At 43.6% G+C, this 12,780-nt stretch overlaps 1 protein-coding gene across 1 annotated transcript in view; it reads left to right on the plus strand.

Moving 5' to 3' along the window:
• The first annotated feature begins 8,915 nt into the window (after window positions 1-8,915).
• The window catches only part of LOC138288580 (acrosin-like), a 46,697-nt gene continuing 42,832 nt past the window's right edge, over window positions 8,916-12,780 (plus strand). Inside the window, exons 1-2 of the mRNA XM_069230084.1 lie at window positions 8,916-8,999; window positions 10,036-10,231. Of these exons, the coding sequence (XP_069086185.1) occupies window positions 8,927-8,999; window positions 10,036-10,231 (269 nt within the window). The 5' untranslated portion in view covers window positions 8,916-8,926. The remainder of the gene's footprint in view (window positions 9,000-10,035; window positions 10,232-12,780) is intronic.

The following is a 12,780-nucleotide window of genomic DNA, read 5'->3' on the forward strand; positions in this document are numbered from 1 at the left end:
AACAAGACCGAAGTTCAATATCTAGGTTTTCGTATCAATCCCGTTGGAATCGCCATGGACCCTCATAAGGTACAAGCCATATTAGACTGGCCTTCTCCTACGTCTGTCAAAGAAACACAGTGCTTCTTAGGGTTGTCCAATTTCTAAAGGCAATTTATAAAGGACTTTGCCCAACAACAAGGATGTATAACCCAGACCATCAAAAAAGAAGGCCTATAGAAGGGGTTCATTTGAACAGAAGAAGTGGAAAGGGCCTTTCAGACTCTAAAGCGTGCCTTTACCCAATCCCCGATTTTTCGTCATCCTGACACTACTAAGAAGTTTATTGTGGTCACGGACGCTTCAGATCGAGCCATTGGAGCCGTGTTACTTCAAAAACAAGACAATGATAACCTTGAACATCCAATCTTTTACCTATCCCACGTGTTATCCGACGCAGAACAAAACTATTCGGTATTGGAAAGAGAATTACTGGCATTAAAGGCTGCCTGCAAGGAATGGAGGCATTTCCTAATGGGTTCTCAGGAGACTTTTGAAGTACGAACTGATCATCGCAATCTACAATGCCTCTGCAGTTTTCAATGCCGGAATAGTCGTCAAGCCAAGTGGGCTTTCTTTTTCAGTCAATATGATTTCATTGTTACTTACATTCCCGGTTCCGAAAATATTGTGGCAGATGCTTTATCTCGCCGATATCCGGAGAGCAATATTTCTATTACTCCACACATCATTGAGCCATGTCGCATTGTGGGACTTGTTCAATCTTTTCTTGATTGTGTGAAGACCGAGTATCAGAAGTTATCCATGGAAGAATCGAACACTTAAAATCCCCACTTACAAAAGCATCAGGAAAATTACTTTCATAAAAACACAATATTTTTGCCTACAAGAAGGTCCAGACAGAAGCTTTGCAAATGTGTCATGACTCTCCTATTGCTGGAATTAAGAACACACAGGAACTACTCCTTCGCTCTTTTTGGTGGCCCACATTAAAGTCTGATGCTGAAAGATATGTAAGATCTTGCCCACTGTGTGCTCAAACTAAAACACCTCGGACTAAGCCAGCGGGTCTATTGATGCCCTTACCAGTACCCTCTGTTCCATGGCATACGGTAACCACAGATTTTATATGTTCTTTGCCATCTTCGGCAGGTTATCAGGTCATAATGGTTACAGTGGACTCCTTTACTAAGATGGCCCATTTTTCAGCACTTAAGAAATTACCCACTGCTAAAGAAATGAGTCAAGTCTTTATACAAGATATCTTTCGATTACATGGTCTTCCTCAAGTAATTATTTCTGATCGGGAACCTCAATATGTATCCCGTTTTTGGAGAGAGTTTTGTAAATTTTTACATATTGATGTGGCTCTATCTTCCGGTTTCCATCCCCAGACCAATGGTCAACCAGAACGCCTTAACCAAGGACTCCAACAATATTTGTGCTGTTTTTGTAATGCGACTCAGAATAATTGGTCTTCTTACCTACCGTTGGCTGAGTTTTCTTATAACAATACAGTCCATAGTGCAACTAAGTCTACACCTTTCTTTTGCAATTATGGTTTTCACGCTAGTGCATTCCTAATGTCATTCCTAAGGACTCCCCTTTTCCTGCAGTTACCTCATTTGTTCGTCATCTACATCAGGTCCAGAACCTGATACGTGCCAATCTCTTGGCCACAAAACAATATATGAAGAAGGTAGCTGGTGCTCGGCGTACTGCTGCTCCATCTTTTCAGTCCGGGGACAAGGTCTGGCTTTTCTCTTATCCCAGAACAAGTTCAAACCTCGTTACTATGGGCCTTTTCGAGTTTTGCGTGTGATTAATCCAGTCTCTGTTCGACTTCGCCTGCCATTCACTTGGAAAGTGCATCCTGTCTTTCACGTATCCAACTCAAGCCTTTTGTTCTAGATCCCTACCAGAGAACTGTCCATGGTCCTCCTCCTCTTTTGGTTGATGGTCAGCCCGAGTATGACGTACAGGAGATATGCGATTTGCACATTTTTCGGAATCGCCTCCAGTTTTTGATTCATTGGAAGGGCTATCCCATTAGTGACTGTTCATGGGAGGATGCTTCCTCTGTCCATGCTCCCCGCTTGATCCGTACCTTTTATCAGCATTTTCCGGACAAGCCTGGGGCTTCGGGAAGGGGACCTACGGTGATGCCACGAGGACCTGCGGCACCCCACTTCCTGTTTTTTCTTGGCTGCAGTATTGCTGTTTACAGTTAATATTTTGTTTCTCTTTTTTCTTACCTCCTTTCCAGGAGTTCCTTGCTTCTGAGGTTTTTCCCAGGGCTGGGGTTTTTCCTCTGGGACTCCTTCTGGAGGTCACTGTCTGCTTGGTGTTACTCTATCAGCAGCACCGTGGCTACTGGAAAGGGTCACTCTTACCTTGGTCAGTCCAGAACCAGCAAGAGACCAGGTGATGCCTCAAGATTGACAAACAATCGCGGTAAGAAGCATTCAGATCGTGACACCCCCTCTCTCCCCCCCATGACATTTCCTTATGTTTCATTTGTTGACCTGCAGGTGACCCTCAACTTGACCTACCTCCTGCTTCCAAGGGCACCTTTGCACACAGCTCCTGACTCACCGATTCGCTCTACACTTGGCTGCCCTGTGTCCTGCACTGAAGATCCATCTGTGCCCTAATGGTCCCCCACCCCTTTTGACCCAAGGGGACCCGCCGGACTTACCTCTAAGTCTACCTTTGCAGCACTTTTCCAAGTGGTCCCCTGCAGTGGCCTGGCACCAGCTCCGATGACCTTCTGCAGCTGTACACACCGAAACCGGGAGCTGCCCGAACTTCTCCTGCTGGTCCATAGTGCCCACTAGAGACCTTGACATACCTGCAAAAGGAGACATTGGTAAATGCCCTGCTTGATTGTATATGCATTTTCAAAGTATTTTCTCCATTGATTCCTATGGTGGGTAATTACGCACAAAAAGACTATTTTTATTAAAAATTTAAGAATTTATAACTTAAAAAGTACTTACTCGATTTTGGTAAACTCAATCTTAAAATGTTTGTAAAAATCTAAAGTATTTTTGTAAATTTGTCTTGAGTTATTCTTTTGAGTGTGTGGTCTCATTTATTGATACTGTGAGTACAACAAATGCTTTGCACTTCTCCAAGATTAGCCTAACTGCTCGACCATGCTACCATAAAAATTAGAGCATTAGGTGATCTAGTTTTTACTTTTCTGAACCAGCATGTGGTTGCCTCGACCCCCTGCACAGTGCCCCTAGTTTTGCACACTACATAGAGGGCTAGCCTCCTACAGTATCAGTTTGCAGAAGCCCATCCGGGAACCAGTTTGGAAGCCACTAGATATGCACCAATAAAGGACATGGCAGAGTGGATGTCTCTATGCATGAAATTTGTGTATCGGAGAAGGGGTGTCCATGCCAAGATCATTAAGGTACTGAGGAAGGAAGTTCTTTGGAAGAGACTTTCCTGCAAAGAAAAAATCAAGTGGAAGGACTGATAAAAACAGGCAGCGGTCTATCTGGGCTTTATCTGGGCTGATAATGAAAGAAAGGTGTGCATGTGGGACATAAAGGAGAATGGAAAATAAACTTGAATACACAATAAAATGCAGTAATAAACAGATAACAGAGAACATATTAGTAATTAGGGTCAGGAGGGGAACATAATAAAAAAAGACACATTGTGAAATGAAACAAATCCATTAAGCTCCCAAAAAATGTCCATGAGTGACATGTATGTAATCAACATGCAAAAAATAGTGTGTCTCTGAAATAGTTCAAGATAAAAACAACCAAAGTGTTAAAGGGGCACACTTTAATTACAGAAGGCCTGATTAAGATTTCGGCAGATGGGTTACGCCGTCACAAAGGTGATGGATATCCCGTCCGCCAAAATATAAATTCCATGGGAAATAATGGGATTTCTATTTTGGCAGACAAGATATCTGTCACCATTATTATTGAGTAACCTGTCCACCGAAATCTAAATCAGGCCAGAGTCCAGAATGGTGCCCAAGGCCTACTTTAAAGCACAGAGTGACAGCCCTCCACTTCAGTTCATGCCTGGAGAAAAATGTAAATATATTGCTGCCTCTGGGTGAGTTGTTGAGCACTTTCATGACTTGCCACCTAAATTTCTATAGCAAGATGACACACACTTCATTTACCACATTTGAAATGTCCAATGATGGGGAAAGACCCCCAAGAGGATAATATGTGGCCTAATGGCTAAAACTGCCAACATTGGAGCTGGGGAACCAAATTCAAATCACAGCCTTTTTTCAACCTTTTGTGGTTCTGGGCAATTCACTGAATCTACCAGCACCTAAAGACAGCAAAAATAAATAAAACAAATGTGTATCTAAACTAGTTCTCTGGTAAAGTGCCTTGGGTTCCTCTGGGCAAGTTTGCACTATATAAAACTGCAAAACATATGTGTGTTGTGCTTTAGCAATACGAAGGCAGCCTCAATCAGATGAACATTTGGATTGCTCCCCCTTCCCATAAAGAGAATAAAGGAGCCTGCGCTGTTTGGATTTTTTCTTACACTAAGAAAAAAACAAACAGCATCTACCTCCTTGCTGTGGCACAGAGCTGTGCGTCTGTGCCCCAGAAAGGAGTCAGACACTGGTTGGATTTGTTCCTATGTTGGGCTGCTACTTCTGTAATCCCTCCCACCTCCTTCTTTCCCACCAACAGAAATAAACGTGGAGCAAGCTAGTAAGCATGGCTAGGGAAATTATTGGGTAGTACGAGATGCCCTTGGGCCCTCTGGGAGCCCCACCCACCTGCTCACCTGCTTGATCCTTGCATGGACCTGAAAGGAAATAGGGAATCTACCCCAGGTCTATCTGATATGTGTGTGTCATATTAATGAGGCAGCCTGGAAGTGAGTACTGCATTGCCTCATTCCGGAGTTTGCCAGTGCCAAGAAGGGATCGGGCACCAGTAATGCTTTCCAAGCACTATAGCACCAGGAAGAGTTTGTCTTCTATAGGGGGACAAAATAAAAAAATAAAAAGAAGGGCACCAGCTCGGTGGGAGCACACACTATACAAAATGAATACATATGCCTTAAGGACATCCTGGTGACACCTTTCTGTGTCATACATATATGTTATTAGGATATCTACTGAGTTATAGAATAAGTCATTTTGGAATTTTGAAGATGCATAATTTATATGATGATTTTTAAATGGCCCAGAGTAGAAAATCAAGACCAGGTCACCCAGACAAATGAATGTTGAATTAAGAACATTATGGGGGTCATTACGACCTCGGCGCGGGAAACAGAATACCGCCATTGCCGGCGATATTCCTGGCTCCCTATTATGACATTTCCGCTGGGCCAGCGGACGGTAACAGTGCTACTGTCCGCTGGCCCAGCGGAAATGTCACATCAACATTGCTGCCGGCTCGTAATAGAGCCGGCGGCAATGCTGATGTGCAGCGGGTGCAGTAGCACCCGTCGCGCATTTCACTGCCCGAAATTTGGGCAGTGAAATGCCCAACGGGGCTATGCCTGGGGGCCCCTGCACTGCCCAAGCCAAGTGCATGGGCAGTGCAGGGGCTCCCAGGGGCACCCCAAGTCCCCTTACCGCCAGCCTTTCAATGGCGGTGTCTACCGCCACGGACAGGCTGGCGGTCGGGGACTCATAATCCCCAGGGCAGCGGTGCTTGCACCGCTGCCCTGGGGATTATGACCGCCAGGCGGAATCCTGGCGGGATATTGGAGGGGCCGGCGGTATGGCCGTGGCAATTCCGCCACGGTCATAATTGCTGGCGGAACATCGCCAGCCTGTTGGCGGTGTTACCGCCACCTTACCGCCGGCCGCCAGGGTCGTAATGACCCCCTATATCATCAGGGAAAAGATTCATCCTAAAAATTTGCAAGTCTGCAGAAAGTGATAGAAGAGAAAAATGGATTACCAAAATGAATAAATCGTCTACTTTGGGAAGGTTCACTTTGAAGTTTAGATGCTTAGAAACAAAGACGATAAGTTTAATGAGAGAGGTGAAGTCTTGAACGTTATGGGATGTAGGCCCAAATGCAGTGCTGCTTCCTGTGCACAGTGTACTGTGTTGAGGGCCCTCCCCTGCACTGCTTGAGCTGCGGTGGCCCTTGTTACACCACTGCCTAAATGTACTAACATATTTCATCATCAACACAGAATGAGTCAAACCCTTAAATACATTAGTTCCATGGATACTATGGACTGATTAAGAGTTTGGCGGATGGAAACACCGGTCCGGCAAACTCCCGATGGGGTGTTCACCGCCATGCGGTCAACCTTCCTGTATGCCCCATTAGGACTCTCCCACTGGGCTGACCAGTGGAAGGCCCAGTGGGAAAGGGGTGGCAGCATTGCCACCAGCTCTTAATAGAGCTGGGTGCAATCCTGCCGCACGCAGGGGGCACCAGCATTCTTAAAATGCACACTGTCTGCACAGCACACAGTGCACATTTTGAGAGTGCTGGGCAGGGGGGGCCCTTCACCTGTTCTCCACCAGTCTTTTCATGGCAATGGCACTGCCATGAAAAGGCAGGTGGAGAACAAGGTTGTAATCAGCAGGGAAGCACTGACTTCAGTGCCAACCTGATTGATTGCAACCTGCACTGCCGTCAGACCATCAGGACCTGAGATCCTGGTGGGGACAGCGGGAGGTTGGCGGGCCTGCCCACCAACCTCATAATGTGGTGGTTGGACCACAACATCCACGGCAGTCCGACAGCAACCGCAAGGCTGGCGGTTTTCAGACCGCTAGCTTTGTAATCTGACCCTATATGTCTTCACTCCAGGATATATCATTAATATGTTGAGTATAGAACAGCCCCACCATTTGCAAATCAGACTGTATAGTTACACCAAGTGTGAATTAGGTTGTTCGGACAGGAAGTCACTCAAGTGAGGTAACCCAAGAAGCGTTCCTGTCGGTTCATATGTCTGACTCTAAAATAACCTCAATGGCCCTTCCAAAGTAATGTGTTGCAATCAGAAAGCTCTGTAGTGAGCTTTTGGCATTAAGCTGCAGCCACTACAAAGGAGTCCAGAGATTTGTCAATTACTAATGCTACCACAACTTATATGTTTACACTTTCTAATAATTCTTCACTTTTATTGTCTTATGGATATTGACTGGTTATTGTATGGAGCTTCTAGCTCTGCATATGTAGAAATATCTTGATCTACCTTCTTAGGTTGTGCCTGGGACTTGAGATGCGTGGTGCCTTTCATCGACTGCTCGAGCACCAACAAGCAATGTGTGTATCATCTACTCTTTTCATTCCTCACATCAAAGTGTCTTGTACGTATCCTCTTCCCATACTTGGTGCTGGTCTCAGAGACAGCAAGAATGGCACATAGTCTGAGAAGAGATGTAGTTACAACCCAGGAATTATGGTTACACATTCGGATTGGTTGGGTTAAAAGACGAAATTCCCATCTGAAAATTATCTGAATTGCCATCAGATTGCAGCCTATAAGTATATGATTGAGGTGGAGCACATTCAGTCACATTTAAGGCATATCTGACTTGTTAGTTTTACTGCTGCAACCCTAGCCTTTCAGAGTAATCGACTTCTCAGAATCACTCCCAGTTTCCATTCAGATTAGACTGTCTATCCAACGACTGGATAAAATGTCTCAAAACCAACTTTGGTTTTACCAGTCTTCTGAGGTAGTGATGAAGACACTTTCTCAAAAAAGGGGAAAACATAACTATAGATCCTCCACATTTCATCTTAAAATTGAGGATAATCCCCTTCCCCAGAACCCTGCTACTAAGGAGTTTTGCAACGACTTCTGAAACATTCCAAAATGATAAATGTCACCAAACGTCCGTCAGACCGTCAGGACCTGAGATCCTGGTGGGGACAGCGGGAGGTTGGCGGGCCTGCCCACCAACCTCATAATGTGGTGGTTGGACCACAACATCCACGGCAGTCCGACAGCAACCGCAAGGCTGGCGGTTTTCAGACCGCTAGCTTTGTAATCTGACCCTATATGTCTTCACTCCAGGATATATCATTAATATGTTGAGTATAGAACAGCCCCACCATTTGCAAATCAGACTGTATAGTTACACCAAGTGTGAATTAGGTTGTTCGGACAGGAAGTCACTCAAGTGAGGTAACCCAAGAAGCGTTCCTGTCGGTTCATATGTCTGACTCTAAAATAACCTCAAGGGCCCTTCCAAAGTAATGTGTTGCAATCAGAAAGCTCTGTAGTGAGCTTTTGGCATTAAGCTGAAGCCACTACAAAGGAGTCCAGAGATTTGTCAATTACTAATGCTACCACAACTTCTATGTTTACACTTTCTAATAATTCTTCACTTTTATTGTCTTATGGATATTGACTGGTTATTGTATGGAGCTTCTAGCTCTGCATATGTAGAAATATCTTGATCTACCTTCTTAGGTTGTGGCTGAGATTTACATTTCTTGACGGAGTTCGTCCTTTTATTTCATGAGACCTGGATAGCTATTGCCTTTGTGGCATGTATTTTGGAATTAAACAAAATACTTTAAAAAGGAAAAGAAAATTAGGAGACAAATAGAAATAAATAGCTGAAAAACAAGCTTTGGCTCGTTGGGTCAAGCCAGACCGCTGATGTGGCTCGGAACTGAGCTCCCTTTGAATATACTGGATTGCCAAGCCCTACCTCTGGCCCTACTGTCTGCGTATGAGGGACAAGCTTTAGGTTAAGGCAAGTATCACTCAATTCCGAGCAGTGTAAGCTTAGCAATACTTCTGGATCTCAGCTCTATGCACTCACTGTTCTATTTTGGAGTTTCTGCCATTGTGCTCTAAATGGCTCCATGATGCCACCATTCCGTGACACATCACAATGCCTGCTCAGTGGATGAGACGTCCACTGGGACGGTTGTCCTATGTGAGGCCTTCGAGATACTCTCCATGTGCCCGGGACTTGAGATGCGTGGTGCCTTTCTCCTTTCTTCTGTCTCCCTGCTATGGATCATCGACTGCTCGAGCACCAACAAGCAATGTGTGTATCATCTACTCTTTTCATTCCTCACATCAAAGTGGCTTGTACGTATCCTCTTCCCATACTTGGTGCTGGTCTCAGAGACAGCAAGAATGGCACATAGTCTGAGAAGAGATGTAGTTACAACCCAGGAATTATGGTTACACCTTCGGATTGGTTGGGTTAAAAGACGAAATTCCCATCTGAAAATTATCTGAATTGCCATCAGATTGCAGCCTATAAGTATATGATTGAGGTGGAGCACATTCAGTCACATTCAAGGCATATCTGACTTGTTAGTTTTACTGCTGCAGCCCTAGACTTTCAGAGTAATCGACTTCTCAGAATCACTCCCAGTTTCCATTCAGATTAGACTGTCTATCCAACGACTGGATAAAATGTCTCAAAACCAACTTTGGTTTTACCAGTCTTCTGAGGTAGTGATGAAGACACTTTCTCGAAAAAGGGGAAAACATAACTATAGATCCTCCACATTTCATCTTAAAATTGAGGATAATCCCCTTCCCCAGAACCCTGCTACTAAGGAGTTTTGTAACGACTTCTGAAACATTCCAAAATGATAAATGTCACCAAACTTAACCTCATTTGTAGCAAACTCATTTCTAAATGTTCAATTGACCCCTTTTAAAAACGATTTAATTTGCCCTACAGGAAATTGATCAAAGGCTAAGAAATTCTCCCATTCCCTTCCAAAACAACCCTCTCGTTTTATTAGATGATTCTAACCATAGGAGGAAAATTGTAAGAACAGGAGTCGCACTGAACATAAATTCAACAGTGGAACATTGTAGCTAATCCCTCTTTTAACCCAACAAGTAAATATTTCGATGAGTGATATCTTGCATTCTGCTTTCTAAAGAGCTTTATATTTTGATCCATGTTGGGGTTACAACAATGTTACTAAAGGTGTGCCTTTCTTGTGCACAACAGAGCGATTTTGAGAAAGCAAGAGATGACTGAACGCTTGGTTGAAGCATTTGGCTGTTACTTTGTTCCACCTTAACTGCTATCACTATTCCTTTTTTACCTTGTGCAGTCTGCGGCGAGCGCCCCCTGGTGGGAGAACGAGGATCCCGGATCGTTGGTGGGACGGATGCCAAGCCAGGGACCTGGCCCTGGCTGGTGAGCATTCAGCAGCCCTCAGGCGGATACTTCTCCCACCTGTGTGGGGGGACGCTCTTCAGTACTGGGTGGGTTTTGACTGCCTCCCACTGCTTCAAAGGAGAGGAAAGGTATGACTGCATCCTCCAAAGCTTTTGTAATCTGTAAAATGTCATTACTAATATTTTTTATCATACGCTGGTCTCAGAATTTAACAAGTTTCCTGAGTGAGACAGCAGTAGAAGGAAATCTAAATGCCACTTTTCTGTGGGTGTGACTGCACTTTGTCGAAGGTAGCGTTCCAAAAAGAGATACTGTTGTCAGAATGCTTCTAGCTCATAATCTGCTAAAGTCAGCAATATTCTGAACAAATGTTGACATTTTATAATCATGCACATTCACGCAGGGAGTTGGACAAACGAGATGGACAGTCTTCAGTTGTATTTATTTGTTCCACATGTCCCGTGTCCTTGAAAGTAGTTCTACTCCAGTTGTTAGCTGAGCTACTTCGGGAGACACAAGCATGTAGGGGGCAGTTGAGATGCAACTACCTAGCAGTTACAGTAAAGATAATGAGGAGCCAGTGCCATCTTGCTGACCTACTTGTGAGTGAAGGAGGCATTCCATGGACCGGGCAGTGGGTCAGGCTGCCTGCAATAAAGGAAGAAATATTTTTTTTAAAAACATGAAAATGTGGTTTTGGTTACTGTCTTCACAGATTCAGTGACAGAGGCTAGCACTGTCTTGAATTTAACCAACAGGTATATGGTAAATTTAGCAAAGCTAAAACAGTAGTCTAATAGTTGAGTTCCAGTAGTTTCTGGAACTAATGAGGCTGGGTAGTCTTCTGAGGGGTGGCGGAGTTGTTAGGGACTTGCGGCTGTGATGGAGAAGGCCAAGTTGCTCACTTTAGAACGTTTCTGGTGAGAAATACGAACATGAATTCATTTGAGGCTTGGTGACACCTGTTCTGGAGAAATGTTTGTGCCACATATGCAGGTTTTTATAGGTTTAATAGTCTGGCTTGTATGCTTCCACAAAAAAGTGCTTTCCCTCCATGGAACTATGATACATTTTGTTTATTCAGCCAGCTGAAAGAGGTGAACTTTCAGGGGCACACACATCGCATTGTAATGCTATTAAAGTGTCTTAGATGACTGGATAATTGATGGTGTTTTTGTCTGGCGGCAGTTCCCATTGGAGGAGGACAGTCATTAACCTACATGGATTTTTTCAGTCTGACTTGTCAGTACACATTAATATACCGCACATATATTAAAGCTCCAACTGGTATATTATGTTCAGCTTTTGCTATTTAACCAATATAGACCATTTCAAAACAACTGAGTTGAACTTTTCTTACCTTTACCACAATACTTTCAAACACATAAAACGTCATCAATAAATGCACTATTGAAATAAGAGGTGCAACGTTTACTGCAAAATGCAGTATAAAGTGTAAAAACAATGTCAGTAAAAGATGATGCTTTGTTATGTGTTCACTGTCTCAAAGTTGAGCAGCTCTGACAGATTCTGTTTGATACAAACTGCAGCAGTAATACTTTTGTAAAATTACGTGATGTCATTAGTGCACCCTTCCAAAACTTACATATTTGAGCAAAAGCCCAGAGAAATTACGTTGGAGAGTGTGAGTGGTAACATTTGGGTTAGACCCTCGAGGGCTGATCATTGAAGACAGAAGGAAGAATAGTGAATGAATCCGCAAGTAAAAAATTAAGAGCATGCTATTCTGATAACTTGTATTAAATGTACTTGGCTCTAAGAAAGCCACCGTTAGTGTCCAATTGGTGTCCAACTCTGCGACTTCCCACTTCCTCTGCGGCTTCTCCATACTGTAAAATACTTTGTGAATTTTTGGAAAGTTCTAGCAAGTCTTAATTTATTTTTTATTTATTAATGTAGAGTTCTATAGAATGGACAAGATTGCTTTATTCTTTGAACCCAAAAGCATTATAAGATTTAGGGCAAAGCCTGTGACACGAAAATCATAGGGTTTGGAAACACAAAGCACCTTTTTACTATTTACAAAGGCCCTTGTAAGAGTTGGAAAAGGGAAAAGTGTCTCTGACTTGTCAAAGGGCATTTTCAACCTTTTTCTGAATCGCCAATAGAAGGGAGTTTGAAAAGGGTCTTACCATCCTATTTGCAATCCACAAAGGAATGTATCACAGGTTTGTGATTTCAAATGTGAACACAAATCATTTAGCAGAATCACCTCAAAGGAGACAATATCTAATCTGCACAAACGAAGCTGTTCACTGGGACAAATTCCCATTTAGAAATAGGGTTGATGGCCTCAAAGACAGGCTGGTGGCTTCCCCTTAGTAATATTTTTTACGTGTTGTTTTCAACCCTGTGGACGTTAATTACAACAGAAATACAACAGGCATTTGTAATGCAATTGCTCTCGCATTTGCGAGAGTTAGAGCTATTGGAGTTGTAAATGACAATGGGCCTGATTACAACTTTGGAGGAGGTGTTAATCCGTCCCAAATGTGACGGATACACCACCAGCCGTATTACGAGTTCCATAGGATATAATGGACTCGTAATACGGCTGGTGGTATATCCGTCACATTTAGGACGGATTAACACCTTCCTCCAAAGTTGTAATCAGGCCCAATGTCTTTTACCCATGTGTTTTGATTTGGAGTGGAGT

This window comes from Pleurodeles waltl, chromosome 4_1, assembly GCF_031143425.1.
Source record: "Pleurodeles waltl isolate 20211129_DDA chromosome 4_1, aPleWal1.hap1.20221129, whole genome shotgun sequence".
Taxonomy (NCBI): domain Eukaryota; kingdom Metazoa; phylum Chordata; class Amphibia; order Caudata; family Salamandridae; genus Pleurodeles; species Pleurodeles waltl.